The sequence below is a fragment of the Carassius auratus genome, chromosome 16, assembly GCF_003368295.1.
Source record: "Carassius auratus strain Wakin chromosome 16, ASM336829v1, whole genome shotgun sequence".
In the NCBI taxonomy this organism is placed as follows: Eukaryota; Metazoa; Chordata; class Actinopteri; order Cypriniformes; family Cyprinidae; genus Carassius; species Carassius auratus.
Window position 1 is genome coordinate 13,974,076 of NC_039258.1, and position 14,774 is coordinate 13,988,849.

The 14,774-nt window shown below is 37.0% G+C and overlaps 3 protein-coding genes across 9 annotated transcripts in view; all 3 read right to left on the bottom strand.

Moving 5' to 3' along the window:
• cep192 (centrosomal protein 192) overlaps positions 1–6,798 on the bottom strand; it is a 35,563-nt gene extending 28,765 nt beyond the window's left edge. For 3 of the 7 annotated variants that reach the window (XM_026284192.1, XM_026284191.1, XM_026284193.1), the window contains exons 1-9: positions 6,618–6,798; positions 5,619–5,834; positions 3,936–4,046; positions 2,217–2,353; positions 1,997–2,058; positions 1,137–1,281; positions 919–1,031; positions 758–832; positions 47–196 (exon numbers count right to left, since the gene is read on the bottom strand). In XM_026284192.1, the coding sequence (XP_026139977.1) occupies positions 47–196; positions 758–832; positions 919–1,031; positions 1,137–1,281; positions 1,997–2,058; positions 2,217–2,353; positions 3,936–4,046; positions 5,619–5,788 (963 nt within the window). In that variant the 5' untranslated portion in view covers positions 5,789–5,834; positions 6,618–6,798. Of the gene's footprint in view, positions 1–46; positions 197–757; positions 833–918; positions 1,032–1,136; positions 1,282–1,996; positions 2,059–2,216; positions 2,354–3,935; positions 4,047–5,618; positions 5,835–6,521 lie in introns of all 7 variants that reach the window. The other 4 variants (XM_026284188.1, XM_026284186.1, XM_026284187.1 and 1 more) reach the window with 3 other exon arrangements.
• A 666-nt stretch (positions 6,799–7,464) lies between these two features.
• LOC113116203 (nucleoporin SEH1-like) lies at positions 7,465–12,939 on the bottom strand. Its single transcript, XM_026284199.1, has 8 exons — positions 12,696–12,939; positions 12,510–12,560; positions 12,060–12,206; positions 9,969–10,180; positions 9,505–9,603; positions 8,680–8,820; positions 8,284–8,438; positions 7,465–8,180 (listed from the first exon to the last, which is right to left on the bottom strand). The coding sequence occupies exons 1-8, from the start codon at positions 12,804–12,806 to the stop codon at positions 8,041–8,043; spliced, it is 1,056 nt and encodes a 351-aa protein (XP_026139984.1). The 5' UTR covers positions 12,807–12,939; the 3' UTR covers positions 7,465–8,040.
• A 93-nt stretch (positions 12,940–13,032) lies between these two features.
• Positions 13,033–14,161, bottom strand: LOC113116204 (sperm acrosome membrane-associated protein 4-like). Its single transcript, XM_026284200.1, has 3 exons — positions 13,978–14,161; positions 13,575–13,685; positions 13,033–13,486 (listed from the first exon to the last, which is right to left on the bottom strand). Exons 1-3 carry the CDS (start codon positions 14,030–14,032, stop codon positions 13,272–13,274), a joined length of 381 nt encoding a protein of 126 aa, XP_026139985.1. The 5' UTR covers positions 14,033–14,161; the 3' UTR covers positions 13,033–13,271.
• Between the last annotated feature and the right edge of the window lie 613 nt (positions 14,162–14,774).

Consider the following 14,774-nt stretch of genomic DNA (forward strand, 5'->3'; position numbering starts at 1 on the left):
TAAAAGCACTGATAAGGATAAAAGCAGAAAGCAGCTCAAGACTAACTGGTTGTCTGGAGGCGCTGGGTAGGAGAAATCTTGCTCTGCCCCGGTTCTGTGAAACTTCCAGTTCATCCTCTGTATCCTCTTCATCACTTGCAGGACAAGAATCCATACCTGTGGCTGCCAGACGCACATCAGGCATGTGAAAGTCCCTCTGAAATGTGACACGGTAAAAGCAAACATTAGCAGAAAAGTTTCAGAACACATATACATACATATATATATATATATATATATATATATATATATATATATATATACATATATACATATATATATATATATATGAATATATTAGTGCTGTCAAGCAATTAATCATGCTTAATCACATCCAAAATAAGATTATGTATACATAATAAATTATGTAAACAAACACAAACACATGGCATCTATACATTTAAGAAAAATATGTTATATACATATTTTAATACATATATTAATATACATTAAACATAATAATATAAATAGAAGTGTATATGTTAATATTTTCAAAATATATACTGTGTGCATTTATACATGCACAATACATAAACAGAGTAGATATACATAAATTATGTAAACAAAAACTTATTTGTGATTAATCATTTAAAAGCACTAATATATAAGACCAGAATGCATTTTTTTCTGGGTATGTATGTGTGAAATGTGCATGCATTAAGAAAGTAAACAAGGTTCATTTAGATTTTATTTTGACTTTAGGAAGATTAACTCATACTTGGTCATAGTCATCATGGTGTCTGTTCCTTTCTGGTTCAGTGGCATGGGGTTGAGATGAAATGGAAGGTAACCCCTACAACAGGAACATATCATATCATAAAAAATAATTCATATTGAAAAAGGTAATCTTTGGTAAACAAACAGCAAGAGAGAACTCACAACAGGGATTTCTTGTCCTTCTACACGGCCTCTCTGCATTGCAGGTGGCACCAGCTTATTAAAATACAGCTCTAGTTCCTCATCATGGAGCTGGTTCACATCAATCTCATCATCTAGAGGACAAAAAGCTCATTTAAATAAATTATTGCCTGGTTTATCCTGGTTCTTTAGACCTCATTCTTCTGAAACATATAATAAAACAAAAAAATATAACCAACCTGTCATATCACTGTTCATGCTGTCCAGAGACATCAGTTTCTCATTGGCCAGGAAGCTGGCGATGCTGCCACTGCACCTTTCACTGTCTGTCCCTTCACTGGAGGAACCCTCCTCTTCCTCCATCATCAGTGGGAGCAAAGTGGCCTAAGAACAACAAAAGAGAGCTTAACACTACCATCCGATATTTGATATGCACATTTCTTAAATCATGTTAAAATGTGATTACCGTATTTTCCGGACTATAAGTCGCAATTTTTTTTCATAGTTTGGCTGGTCCTGCGACTTATAGTCAGGTGCGACTTATTTATCAAAATTAATTTGACATGAATCAAGAGAAATGAACCAAGAGAAAACCTCTCGCGGCTGGGGATGGTAATGTTTTCTCTTGGTTCTAAATAAATGCGACTTATAGTCCAGTGCGACTTATGTTTTTTTCCTCATCATGACATTTTTTGACTGATGCGACTTATACTCAGGTGCGACTTATAGTGCGAAAAATACGGTATTAAATATACAAGTATAAAATAAGATACCGTTTGTTTGTTCATCTGTCAAACATTATGCTTTGCGTTATGTTTTGCCCACAATATCAATTGTAGAGCTTTTATTAGAAAACAAAATATTTAATTATCTTACTAAGAAATATTACTAGCAGATTGTAGTGAGTGAAGACTGTATGTGTATATATATATACACACACAAATATACAATAAAAATATACAAATATGTATATTTTATGCAAGTTGTCTGCTGCACGGTTACAAAGATCTCACTGATTTATAAGCTATCAGAATTTCTGACTGTTATTTCATGTCAGACTTTACAGGATAAAACATAAGTGTCAATGAGTATAAATTACCTGAGCTGCCAATGTATCTTTGTCTCCGATATGGGAGAATGACACAAGACCAGTTGACAGGTCTAAGGAAAGATAAAATATATGTTTCAAAATATATTTCAGTTCATACATGTTATTCACTATTTTGTAGATAATTGTTGATGATGCATTATCATTAATATTTTAAGTTTAACCATAAAATTAAGAACAACAAGCCATAATTAAATAAAACATTACATACCAGCAGTCCGATGAGGAACAGAACCTGACCCTCTTGATGATGTTTTGGAAACAGAAGCAGACTCGGTTTCATCCAAATTAACATTCACCAGCATGTCAGAGAACCGATTTGCAGCAATGAAGTCACCTACATTGTCTCTACACAAAATAAATAAATAGAAAAGTAATGAAAGAACACAGCACAGGTTATTCCCAATAATCCAGATCTGGCTGATGGCCAATTTAATGTAAGAAAACAAGACAAAATAGCTGAAGTCACACAAACATTACACTACACATTATTTATTAAAAACTCAAGAGCTGAAGACAGGGTTCGTACACATTTTCACCAATAAATTTCCATGATTTTTAAAACAATATTCATGGCCTAATGTTCCATTATTTTACAGTAAGAATAAAAATCTGTTCAAATTACCATGGCATATGTTGACTAACATTACTGACTATTTATGCTTCTTGTTTGCTTTCTTGTTTTAGTAATAAGTACAAGCCGCAACTGCGCCAGACATTAAACTCCACACAGAGAACATATCACATCACTGATTATTATCATTTAACTCCGTTAAACACAGGATCTGAATTTCGTTTTGGAAACTTTTCTCTTTCATAACCTTCACTTAAGAAAAATAAAATGACAGTGCTTACGAGGATGCTCGTCAGGATGGCCATTTTACATCATTGTGTGTGTATTTTTCCCACTTAGATGCAACAAGTCGCGCTAATTAGAGCCATGCATTTCAACCCAAGCCTGACAGGCCCCGACTTATTTACGGATTTGGGACCATTTTCACATCATAGCTTAGACACAGGCCAGACATTGGGCTTATTTTAGGCTTCCTCTTTATTTTCATATTTTAGAGATCCATTAAATATTATGGTAATGAAAAGGATTTGGCGCGTTGGTGGAAACAACAGGAGACTGTGCTACCGCGACTGTCAAGAACGGCTCGGGCGGCATTTTGTGTCCCGCCTGCAGCAGTGAGATCTGAAAGAGTCTCGCATTAAAACACATACAAAAAGCTTGCCGCAAAACCCCATCAAATAATTACAATGATGAACGTGTTGGGGCCAGGGGAAACAGAATATTCGCTGTGTTCCGGTTCATTTTTGTTAAGCGCTTCTGCTCAATACACTCTGTTAGTTTTCCTAATAATATTAATAATAATAATTTTTATATTAAAATTTTGTTAAACAAAAAATAAATTAATTACAAAACCTACCTAAATTAATTTAATAAAGAAATGAAAATAACCAATTTGCAATTTACACTATTTTAATGGCTGCAACAGCAGCTGGGCAATTGGGGAAGAGATAAATGGGAACAAAGGGAGACTTGTATCTTGTAGTGCAGACGAGATGCGCTGATGCGAAACCATTTTAAGAGAAAGCCAAAGAGAGAAGCCGTGGTATCGTCTGATTATTTACGCTAGAGCAAAGAGCCTATAGCTAACTATTATAAAGAACAATAACTACGTAGTACGAGTATTTAAAAAAAATGAACCAGAAAATAACGAGCGCAACATTTTTAACAACCCAAAAAACTTCTGTTTCGTTGTCTGTTGAGTCTGATGGGGCGACGCAGAATTAACATTTTTCACGAGTCACGGCAGTAGAGGCGGCGCAACAATAACGACATGTGAATAATCCCTCCCACTCTAAACACTGATTTGTAACCCACTTACAGATGGGAAAAAATAATTAACTACTACTGAACACTTACAAATCTTCTTTGAGGCTGAGAACAAATTTTTCCCTGCCTCCATCTGACCCCTGGGAATTCATGAGTGAAAACAGTCCATCCTCTAAATATGATGCTTGGATATCAGTTACTCTGTAAAAGATAGAAAAGACTCTCAAACAACAAAATACTTCAAATAAACACACAAAATTAACAGCGATACAAGTAAAGCATATGTGCCCTGAACCTACATGAACTAGCCTAGCGAACAATTTCAATCGCAAATTTTCTAACCAACCAATCAATAAAATAAATAAGCTAACTGAGACTTGTTATAGCCCTTTTTTATTGCTTTCATTGTCCTCATTTGTAAGGTCGCTTCGGATAAAAGAGTTTGCTCAATGACTAAATGTAAATATAAATAAAGCACCAGTGCTTTGTCCAAAAACTGACATATAAAGTAAAAAATCTCCTGTACTCGTACTAGTTAAAATGCCCCAATACCAAACGCCGATACCACACAGCATGTGATAAGTGCCGTATTCAGACAAAGAAACGACGACAACAGAACAACAGACAGCAGAATGAAGTTATTAGAGATTAAGGATGTATATGTATGCAATGAATCTAATGTTAAACATTCAGTATTAACCCCTATATAGCTGACGTGCGCGAGCTGATAAAGCATGCTGAGTGGATTGAGCGCGTTGAGTGAATACATCACTGGAAAGTTTGTAGATCGGTCAGACATGTCCCAAATTACGACCATTTATAGGGGCATTCACTATAAACCATTTATTTTCAACCTTAGGCATACACGACTTTCTTGCGAAAGTGAATCTAGCAACCTGTGTGAAATGCGCTCGGCTGTTACTACTTGTCCTTATTCTGTCCCAGTACAAATACATGCATGCGTTGTATTATATGAGCGGCTTTGGAATATAAATCACAGCACGTTTCAGATGAAAAAAAAAACTATCAGTTAGGAGATTTATAACTAGTGGTTCCCTTCGTTATTACAGCAAAGCGCGTCATTACAGTACTAAGTGGTTGCAATGGAGCAGCTCTAATGCTATTAAATTAAAGATGAACCAAAGAGCAAAAAAAATGAACAAAGTAATAAAAACTTGTAAATACAGTCATATTAACAGCTGTCTGATTACTTTTTAGTTAGGAAAACAATATTAGCGCCCACACCAGCGAACGATATTATCAGTTTATTCTAAGCCCACGTGCGTGTGCCGCTTTAAATTCTCGAGCTCGTTATAGCAGGATGGATTCTGATTGGCTTTCAATGTTTGTATCGTTACAGTTGTAGTGTGGACTCTGCTATTCTTTAATATTGAGAAAGATTTTTAGAACTAGATCTTTATCGTTATCGTGCTTGGTGTGAATGGGCCTTTAGGGATTCTCCTTGTTCCATGAAGCTCACATTATTCTGAGATGAGATACTGAGGTTTTCGTGAAAGTCTAGGCTTAGTTGGGGGCCATGACACAAAGACAGATGCTTTGGTTAAACCAAGTGAAATAAAAATTTTGATTTGCTGTTTTACAAAAACAATATATAGGAGGTAATCACTCAAACAACAATTTTTTGGGAACAAATTAGATGAAATAACCCTTTTCAAAAATTCACCAAAGAAACTGATGAAGTCAGCGTTCTCCCCTAGTTAGGATAGACACGCAATCACAATATTCATGAGATTACATGCAGGAGTCTCCCACCTGTTGTCTACTGGAGGTCTAATTTTAGCCACGGTAGAGGCGGCCATGGGCATCCCGAGCGTAGAGCCCAGTGTCACGTTGCCGAGAGTGGTGCGGCCGCCGCTGCCCAGCGAGGCGTTTGAAAGGAAGCTGGGAAACGGCTCATCCTCAATGTTTTGGAAGTTCTCCATGTCTGTGTGACTCAGTGACACAGGGCTTCAACACATGAGGAGTGACCTATAAAAAAAACAGAAGAGTGAACAGACTACACCATGAGGTCCTATAGGGAAACGGTGATAATATTACTGTCATACTGTACTTGGTTGTGTACTGGACATGGTTAGACTGCCATGAATCTGTAAACGTTTGTATCAAGTCAACTTAACATGAAGCTGGAGAAGGTTGATCTTGTACAGTCAAACATAACGGGGTGTTTTATAACTCACACTGTTACACAGAGCAGAAGTCTGTTGATATGGCTGCTAGTTCCTGTTGCAATTTGTTTTATTACTTAAAAATGCTAAAGCACATTTTAACTGAATAAAAAAAACGACATTTAGCATAACGTTACTGCTTCTTTCTCTAGAACTTGCGTCTTTTTATCAGACGTTGTATTTAGCCGACTAGCTTTGTCAATTCAATAATCAACTTTTACGGCACATTAACCTCTGTAGTATGTTTCTGACAGCAGAAGAACAGTATTTCAGGGTGGACTGAATAAAAACTAAACAAAGAAGGTTAGCGGGATGTTTAACTCAAATAAACGCCGTGCAATGGAGACTAACGTTAACTAACGTTACACCAAGGCCAAAATACAAACACTTCAACCACACAACTTAAACGGTTAACGTTAAACAAAGATGAAAGTAACACTTAAAAATATAATTGAAACAATAAAAAATCATTTTCCTGGTACGGACTTACTTTTTTTGGCCAGTCTTTGGATGAAAATTAAAGAGGGACAACAACTCTGAAAAAGATTTGCAACAGCTGAGAGGAATCTGTTTCGAAGACACTTACCATGAGGCGAAATACGGCACTTGTGCCTTAATTTATTCAACTACGTCATGCAAATACAGCACCGATTATTCGTGTAATGCTAAAAATCGTTGTAGTCCCCGCTTTTTGGAGAAGAGTTTCTCAAAGTGTAAAGGTGAGGCGAAGCCATTACAGGAAAATCCCGCCTCTAGGTTTCTCTTTGCGTGGGCGGGGCCTCAACATACGGCACATTTGATTGGACAATCCTTTTTGACTGCTTTCAAGAGTGGCGAAATCATGTGTCAATCACGTTGTTGTGCGTTTTGAATGAAGAAGCTGTTTGTTGTATACTTTACAGTTAGTAGTTACAGCAGATAAATTCGGAATGCATTAGGACTTTAGTTGGTTGCGTATATCTTACGATCAAACATTTTAATGTTTTTTTAACAATTATGTAAATAAACTTTTTGAAATTACAAATGACGTTTCATGTAAACTACGAGATCGTGAAATGTGAGCCAGAGAGCAGCTGATTCCACAGCTGTGGGAGCCCTGCATGACAGTTGCTAACTGAACACATTGTAATTCACCTAACGGCACATTTGGACTGTCTTATCAAATTTAAGACTATAAATAATTATTCTGATTTAAGATCATACACAAAATTCCTGAGTGCTGGACCAGATACGTGTATTCATACGCAATAACAAATACATGGGTTGTAGAAAATATTGCTTATTGAACCACTAAAAGTACAGAAAATGTTTTAATGTCACTTCTTTAAAATATGAACACCATCCATTATTAGACCAGATTTTTTTTTTCCAGGCCTAGTCAGATTTTTATATTCAATCCACTATTGTATAAATAATAAAAGAACACAATTCTGTTAAAGTGTTTAACATTATGGCATTTAATACAACTTCCCTTTTTCTTTTCAGAGAAACTTGTGACATGTACATCAAATCATCTATCAAAAGTAACCTAGCAAGGATAATTGTACTGTTCTTGCCTCTTTTACTAATAAAGCAGAAATGCATGATTTAAATAAAAAGGAGCTAAAATATTTCTGAATACATAATTTATACCAGCTGCTTAAACCTTAACCTTTATGATTCTCACAATAAAGAGTAAAGTCAATTTAGGCCAATATTTTGCAACTTTGTAATGGCAGTATCTTTTTTTCCCCTTAATCATGTCAACAAAACATAATGAATATAAAACATGTAGATATGCTGTCTTTACATGATCAGAACATCCATTTAAACATGACTCATTTCGAAATAATACAATAAAACAACTCCATAGACTTGTCAACTTAAGGAACATTCAGTGAAGGCAGTATATAATAATAATGGACCCATGGTAAGTGCCAGTCTTCCTGCATGTCCAGCAAGCACAATCAGTTGGTCTCAGTGTAAAGTCCAGTATCAAAGAAGTGCTCAGGGCTCCTGTCATATGGCATCTATCTTCCGGTGGCCCCGTTTAGGGCACTCAGTGCAGCAGCAGATCCCAGGACGCCGCTCAGCACACCAGGCTGACCGGATACTGAACTACCATCTCCCTTTAGAATACCTGTGCACTTCCAATTGTCCATATAGTTGGCTGGTGAGATAGGCAAATTACAATTAATGAATAATAACACTTCAGTAGGTGCATATACATTTTTTTTTTTTTTTCGATGACGATTGATACTACAAACCCTCACCTTTCCAGAGTCTCACACAACCATCGTCACCAGATGAAGCCAGAAGTGTACTGGTGATGTTCCAGCTGACCCGCCACACCTGAGAGTTATGACTGTCAAACTGAGCCAGCACCTGCACCTCAAATTTAGTGGGTGCTGAAGAAGAGCTGTCCTTTCTGTTATTCAAAAAGAAGCAAGTAAAGCTATTTGCATCTTTGAATGTTCAGCTTTACAAAAAGAAGAAGCTTGCATTGTTAAAGAACCCTAACGTTATTGAATTTTATAGTACAAGTAAGATAATTAAAAGTATACATGCAGTGATGTACAAGGTTAAACAGTAAAAAATACATTACACTACTACACAATTTATATCAATCCCATTCCACTGTAATATACATTTGGTTTCATTTTGCTCACCGAAGTGGAACCAGTTTGAAGATGCGCACGTCTTTGGTTGCAATAGCAAGTACATGGAAAGACCGTCCCAGATTTGGAGCAAACGCAATATCATGTACAGCATCTGCAACGGTCATCAGTGTCTCTGCTTTGGCATATTTCCTACAACCATCATCATAATAAAGTAAAAAAAAATAAACAGCCAATGAAGGTTCAAACAATGATAATTATGTTTCACACCATTCTAAATCTGACTTTAGAATGTCTAAAATGTTGATGCTCCCAGGGGTTTTCTGGGGGCGGGGCAGCAGATGCAAAGCATGCAATGAATGTGGCAACTTAAACATCTGAAAGGATACTATGACAAAGTTATTGCTTTCTTAATTCAGACTGATTTTCTTTTTCATGAATATATGGTTGACCTGAAGAATGAAAGCGGTGTCATACTCTTGGAAAATGATATATCAGCTATATCACCACTTATCGAAACTAGGAGTGTGACAAAACACTTAGCTCACCAGATGAGGCAAAATACAGAAAATTGGTTCACTAGAAAGCGACAACAACTAAATACTATTTTTACGAAATTTTCAATGACAAAATATTTGTCTTAAATTACAAAAAGTAAAACAAAGCAGTTGTATTTAGAAATATTTTAACTAATCTAGGGCTGTAACTAATGATTACATTGAACAACACTGTAAAAAAAAATTTTTCTCCGCGGCTTAAACTCTGCACACAAGATATCCGGCACGGTGTCAGAGAACTTCAAGAACTGTGTTGCTTTTTTCATCCAGGATGAGTGTGAACTAGCCTATGAAAGGATAAAGTGAATTGAAAGCAAACCTTGTAACATCGTTATACTCGTAAATCTGAACTTTGCCGCCATACGTTACGTTGCTGTCATCGCTACCCACTGCAATCATAGGTGCATGAGCTCGGGAACTGTGAAGACAAACAAAATATATTATTATTCATCAAACAGGTGCATTCACTGATTCAGTTTACCAAGACATCAGTCTCAAAAGTGATATGAGATGCATTGAAAGTCAAAAGAGACTTGGAAATGTTTTCTAGCACATCTATTGTGTCTGACGTTACTGTTCAATGCTGACAAGCATGCAAAATACCTGCTCTATTTGAAGTCACAGATCTAATAAGAACACAGTTGATTTCCAACTTATTAGGTTACAAATTGTTGCACATCTTTGTGCAAAGTCGATTCTGCAACAAAATCCACAACTGTGTAGATGTCGAGCTTCCATCTGTTCACATATAGATGTGAATCTCTATAATTTGTAAATTCTCACCTGGAAGGGTTCCAGGAGATGCAGGAGCAGGAGAGTTTGGATGAGATCTCATGCTGCAGGGACCACTGGCTCAGGTTCATCACGTCAGGGGCCTCGTAGATTCGCACCACCCCGTCTGCAGAACATGTGGTCAGCATCAAGCCCATGTGCTTCGGGGCAAACTTCACATCGGTCACAGATGTCCGACTGTCCACAAGTGTGGTTCTCTTTATCTGATGTGAGAACAGGGGAGACATAGATGACTGTTGTAATGTACAAACGTTGCGCACAGATTATGTTCAGCATAGAATAAGTGCTTTCTGTGTGGTATACAGTCAAATATATGCTGCTGGCAGACAATCAGTTTGCATTTTCAATAATAAGCCCATGTCCAGCAACATGTTTTTTTTTTCCTCTGCAGCAACTCGGAGCACTTTTCATATACTTTATACAGACTAAAGCACATGTGTCAATATAAGAGTAATCAGCTTATACTACCAGTCAAAAGTTTTTGAACAGTAAGATTTTTAATGTTCTTAAAAATGTTTTTCCTTTTAAAATAATTATTCTGCTCAAGCCTGCATTTATTCGATCCAATAGTTCAGCAAAAAGTTTGTAATATTTTGAAATATTTTTACTATTTAAAATAACTGGTTTTTATTTGAATACATTTTAAAATGTAGTTTATTCTTGAGATCAAAGCTGAATTTTCAGCATCTTTACTCCAGTGTTCAGTGTCACATAATCCTTCAGAAATCATTCTAAAATGCAGATTTATCAATATTTAAAATAGTCGAGTACTTTTTTTTCAGGATTCCTTGATGAATAGAAAGATACAAAGATCAGAATTTATCTGATATTAAAAGCTTTTGTAACATTATACACTATTCCATTCAAAAGATTTGAGTCAATTTATTTCTTGAATTGATCAAAAGTTTTTTTAATGTTACAATTTCTATTTCAGATAAATGCTGTTCTTCTGAACTTTCTATTCCTCAAAGAAACCTGAAAAAAAATTCTACTCAGCTGTTTTCAACAAATTATTATTGAGCAGCCAAACAGAATATTAAAATGATTTCTGAAGGATCATGTGACTGGAGCAATGATGCTAAAAACTGAGCTCTGAAATCACAGGAATTCAATTTTTTTATTTTTCCAAAAATAAAACCGTTATTTTAAATAGTATAAATGTTTTTGCTGTACTTAGGGCAAATGCACATACTAGAACAGATCTCTTACCAACTGCGAGTGGCAGATCCTTTTCCTATTTGGCGCCTAAACTCTGGAATAACCTACCTAACATTGTTCGGGAGGCAGACACAATAGTGCAGTTTAAATCTAGATTAAAGACCCATCTCTTTAACCTGGTTTAAACATAACATACAAATTTGCTTTTAATATCCAAATCCGTTAAAGGATTCCCATAACACCCGATGTACTTGCTACATCATTAGAGGAATGGCATCTACGCTAATATTAGTCTGTTTCTCTCTTATTCCAAGGTCACCGTAGCCACCAGATCCAGTCTGTATCCAGATCAGAGGGTCACTGCAGTCACCCAGATCCAGTACATATCCAGACACTGGATCAGCACCTAGAAAGGACCTCTAATGCCCTTAAAGACAGCCGAGACCAGGACAACTAGAGCCCCAGATACAGATCCCCTGTAAAGACCTTGTCTCAGAGGAGCACCAGGACAAGACCACAGGAAACAGATGATTCTTCGGCACAATCTGACTTTGCTGCAGCCTGGAATTGAACTACTGGTTTCGTCTGGTCAGAGGAGAACTGGCCCCCCAACTGAGCCTGGTTTCTCCCAAGGTTTTTTTCTCCATTCTGTCACCGATGGAGTTTCGGTTCCTTGCCGCTGTTGCCTCTGGCTTGCTTAGTTGGGGTCACTTCATCTACGGCGATATTGTTGACTTTATTGCAAATAAATGCACAGACACTATTTAACTGAACAGAGATGACATAACTGAACTCAATGATGAACTGCCGTTAACTGTCAATTTGCATTATTGACACACTGTTTTCCTAATAAATGTTGTTCAGTTGCTTTGACGCAATGTATTTTGTTTAAAATGCTATATAAATAAAGGTGACTTGACATACCCAATGGCTTTGCCCTCGTTGTTTGTCATTGGACTCTCCAACAATCTCCTCCCATACTATGGCAGTACGGTCAAAGGAGCAGGACGCCAACACTTGTCCAAACTCTGGATGGGCCCAGGTCACTCTCCACACCGAGCCACTGTGAGTCTACAAAACACAAGTTTCTGTCAAAGCACAGCACGAAACCCAACACAGGGAGTCTACAATAATTAATGCTAACCAAAATTCAACTGGTGAACCATCTGAATGGGAGAAATTCATGCCAAGAACATTCACAAATTGTTTTGGTTTTGAAGAATATGACTCCGAACTTGTTTGCGTTTTTATTACTTTCAATCAGATTAGAACTACAATTAATAATAAATCAACTCATTTATATGCTTTGTCTTCTTGCCCCCTAGTGGGCCCTGGACTCCTGGTTGAGAACCACGGTTTTATGGGAAGACCTACTTTCCAGCTTGCTGTGCAGTTCCATTCTCCATTACCACCCTTATCCCACACCTAAGAGGAAAAAAAGATATTTGCACACTTAGTCATTTTCACGTCCTTTTAATTTACACTGAATGCTCGTTCGCCACATATGCTGCATGCATTGCAAACAAACTCAAGCAGGCCGTCGGATGCTAAACCATTTACCTTAATGCTCTGGTCGCTGGAGCACGTCGCCATTCTCCGCCCGTGAAAGTCATAAGAAACATCGTGAATCAGATCTTTATGATCGGCTGCGATACTGCGCGCGACAAACATCCTGTTTTTATTCCCTAAACTTCTTGATTAAGGCACCCGAGAAGTAAACATGAAAACTTCCCTTTTTCTTTTTTTCAAACGCGAGGTTGCAAGCGGTCCAATCACGTCGGACTTGGAAAGCATGTGTCCCGTGAAGATCAGCGGAATTCTGCGCATGCGCAGAGCAGCCTCGCATTTTACTCAGAGCCGTGCGATAGTGACAGTGCACAAGACAGGAAACCACGAATGTTTGACAGTTGCATTTATTGAACAGTAAAACGAGTGTTTAGAAAACATTACAACGACATTTACTCGTTTGGATGAACAAAACCAGCTGGCTAGAAAAGAGCATCCAAAAGTGTGCTTTGCCATTTAAAAGGAAGCTGCTTTAGATCATTCAACAACAGTAAAACAGGAATAGGATGTGAACAGTGCAAACATGAAGTGCCCTCAATCCCTTATATAACAACTAGAGTTTAGAAGTCATCAAAACACTCCCATCATCTCAGCAATGAGAAGTGCGGGAAGCAGAAGAGGAACCAGGGACAGCTGAATGGAAGGGCCAGCGTTGCAGAGGTTTTCCTCACAACAGGTGGTCTTCAAGGTGTATAAGGTCTTATTGGCAAGGAACTCTACAACTGTGGTCTTGTTGCACTCATCCTTCTGAAGACAGCCCTTCACTTTTATATCGAGGACAGAAGCTGAAAAACCAAAGGGAAAGGGATTGCGGAGTAACAAAAATTAGATTTAAAAAAAGAAACCACACACACACACACACACCACTTTTACCTGCTTTACCAACACCCACATAACACAGTTCATTATCACTGCAATTTTTCGTGGTAGTGTAACACATATCCCAGAATCCAAGCTTGCACCGAAAGCACTCAAGTGTTTGTCCTGCAAGCAAAGGGAAATTAAAGAGCATTATTCTCCAATGGAACAAACAGGTGTGTATATGGTGTGGTCACAAGGGATTTGCCATTTAAAAAAAAAAAAAAAGCCTAAATCGTTATTAGCCTAAATCACACATTTTGTATATGCAGAATAAACTTAGTTTACAAATCACATTGGTATGACTCTTTTTAAATGTAGTAGCACAGAAAATTGTTAAATTCAAAACATGTTAATGTTTTAATAAATCAATATAGCACAATAGACTAATCAAAATCCATGGAAATGACTTACTTACCCAAGCAAAACAAAGACACCACCAACGCAAAGGCAGTAAAAATATTTCCCCTCATGTTTAAGTGAGTTTTAAAAGTGGATAAGGCAATAAATATGGAAGCAACAACTTGAGCTGGATATAGGCTAATAACAAACAGACAGTCAGTCAGTCAATGCAATCGTGTGTGACAACGGGGATTGTTGCATTATAATAAGGTGTGAGGGGGGTAAAGGCATTATCTAATTAGTAATTTACAAGAAGCAGCTGTGTTTAACACGTGCAGCTCAAGAAAAAAAAAAAACATTGTATCACGTGCACGTTCAAACACATCCTTTCTCAGTCGTAATTCAATGCAAACGTTTTAATCAGACTATTTAAGTTGTCAATGTAATATATTTACTTCATGACTTCCAAACACAAGTTTTAAAAAGAGAGAATGAGTGTCATTTGTGAACGAATTGGTGTGATTCGGGAATCGAAAAGAATCTTTCATTTGAACAAATCTTTCTCGTTTACTTCCACGAATAACTCTTTGATAGCTCTGCCTCATGAAGTTTTTTACATGGCAGATATAGTAATTCTATAGAGCTTTTTTATTTTATTTATGCTTAATATTGTCTTTTTTTGCTGTAGCTTGAAAAGGCATGCTCTAAGTTGTTTGATAAGGATGGCGGAAAAAATGAGCTTTGTTGACATGTGGACAAACTTGATTTGTAAATGAGCAAATTTAGTAAAAGAACGTGACATTTTGTCGGTGAACGACTTGAGTGAATGAACCACTCGTTCCACAAACTTTAGCAGCCTTCTCATAAAGAATC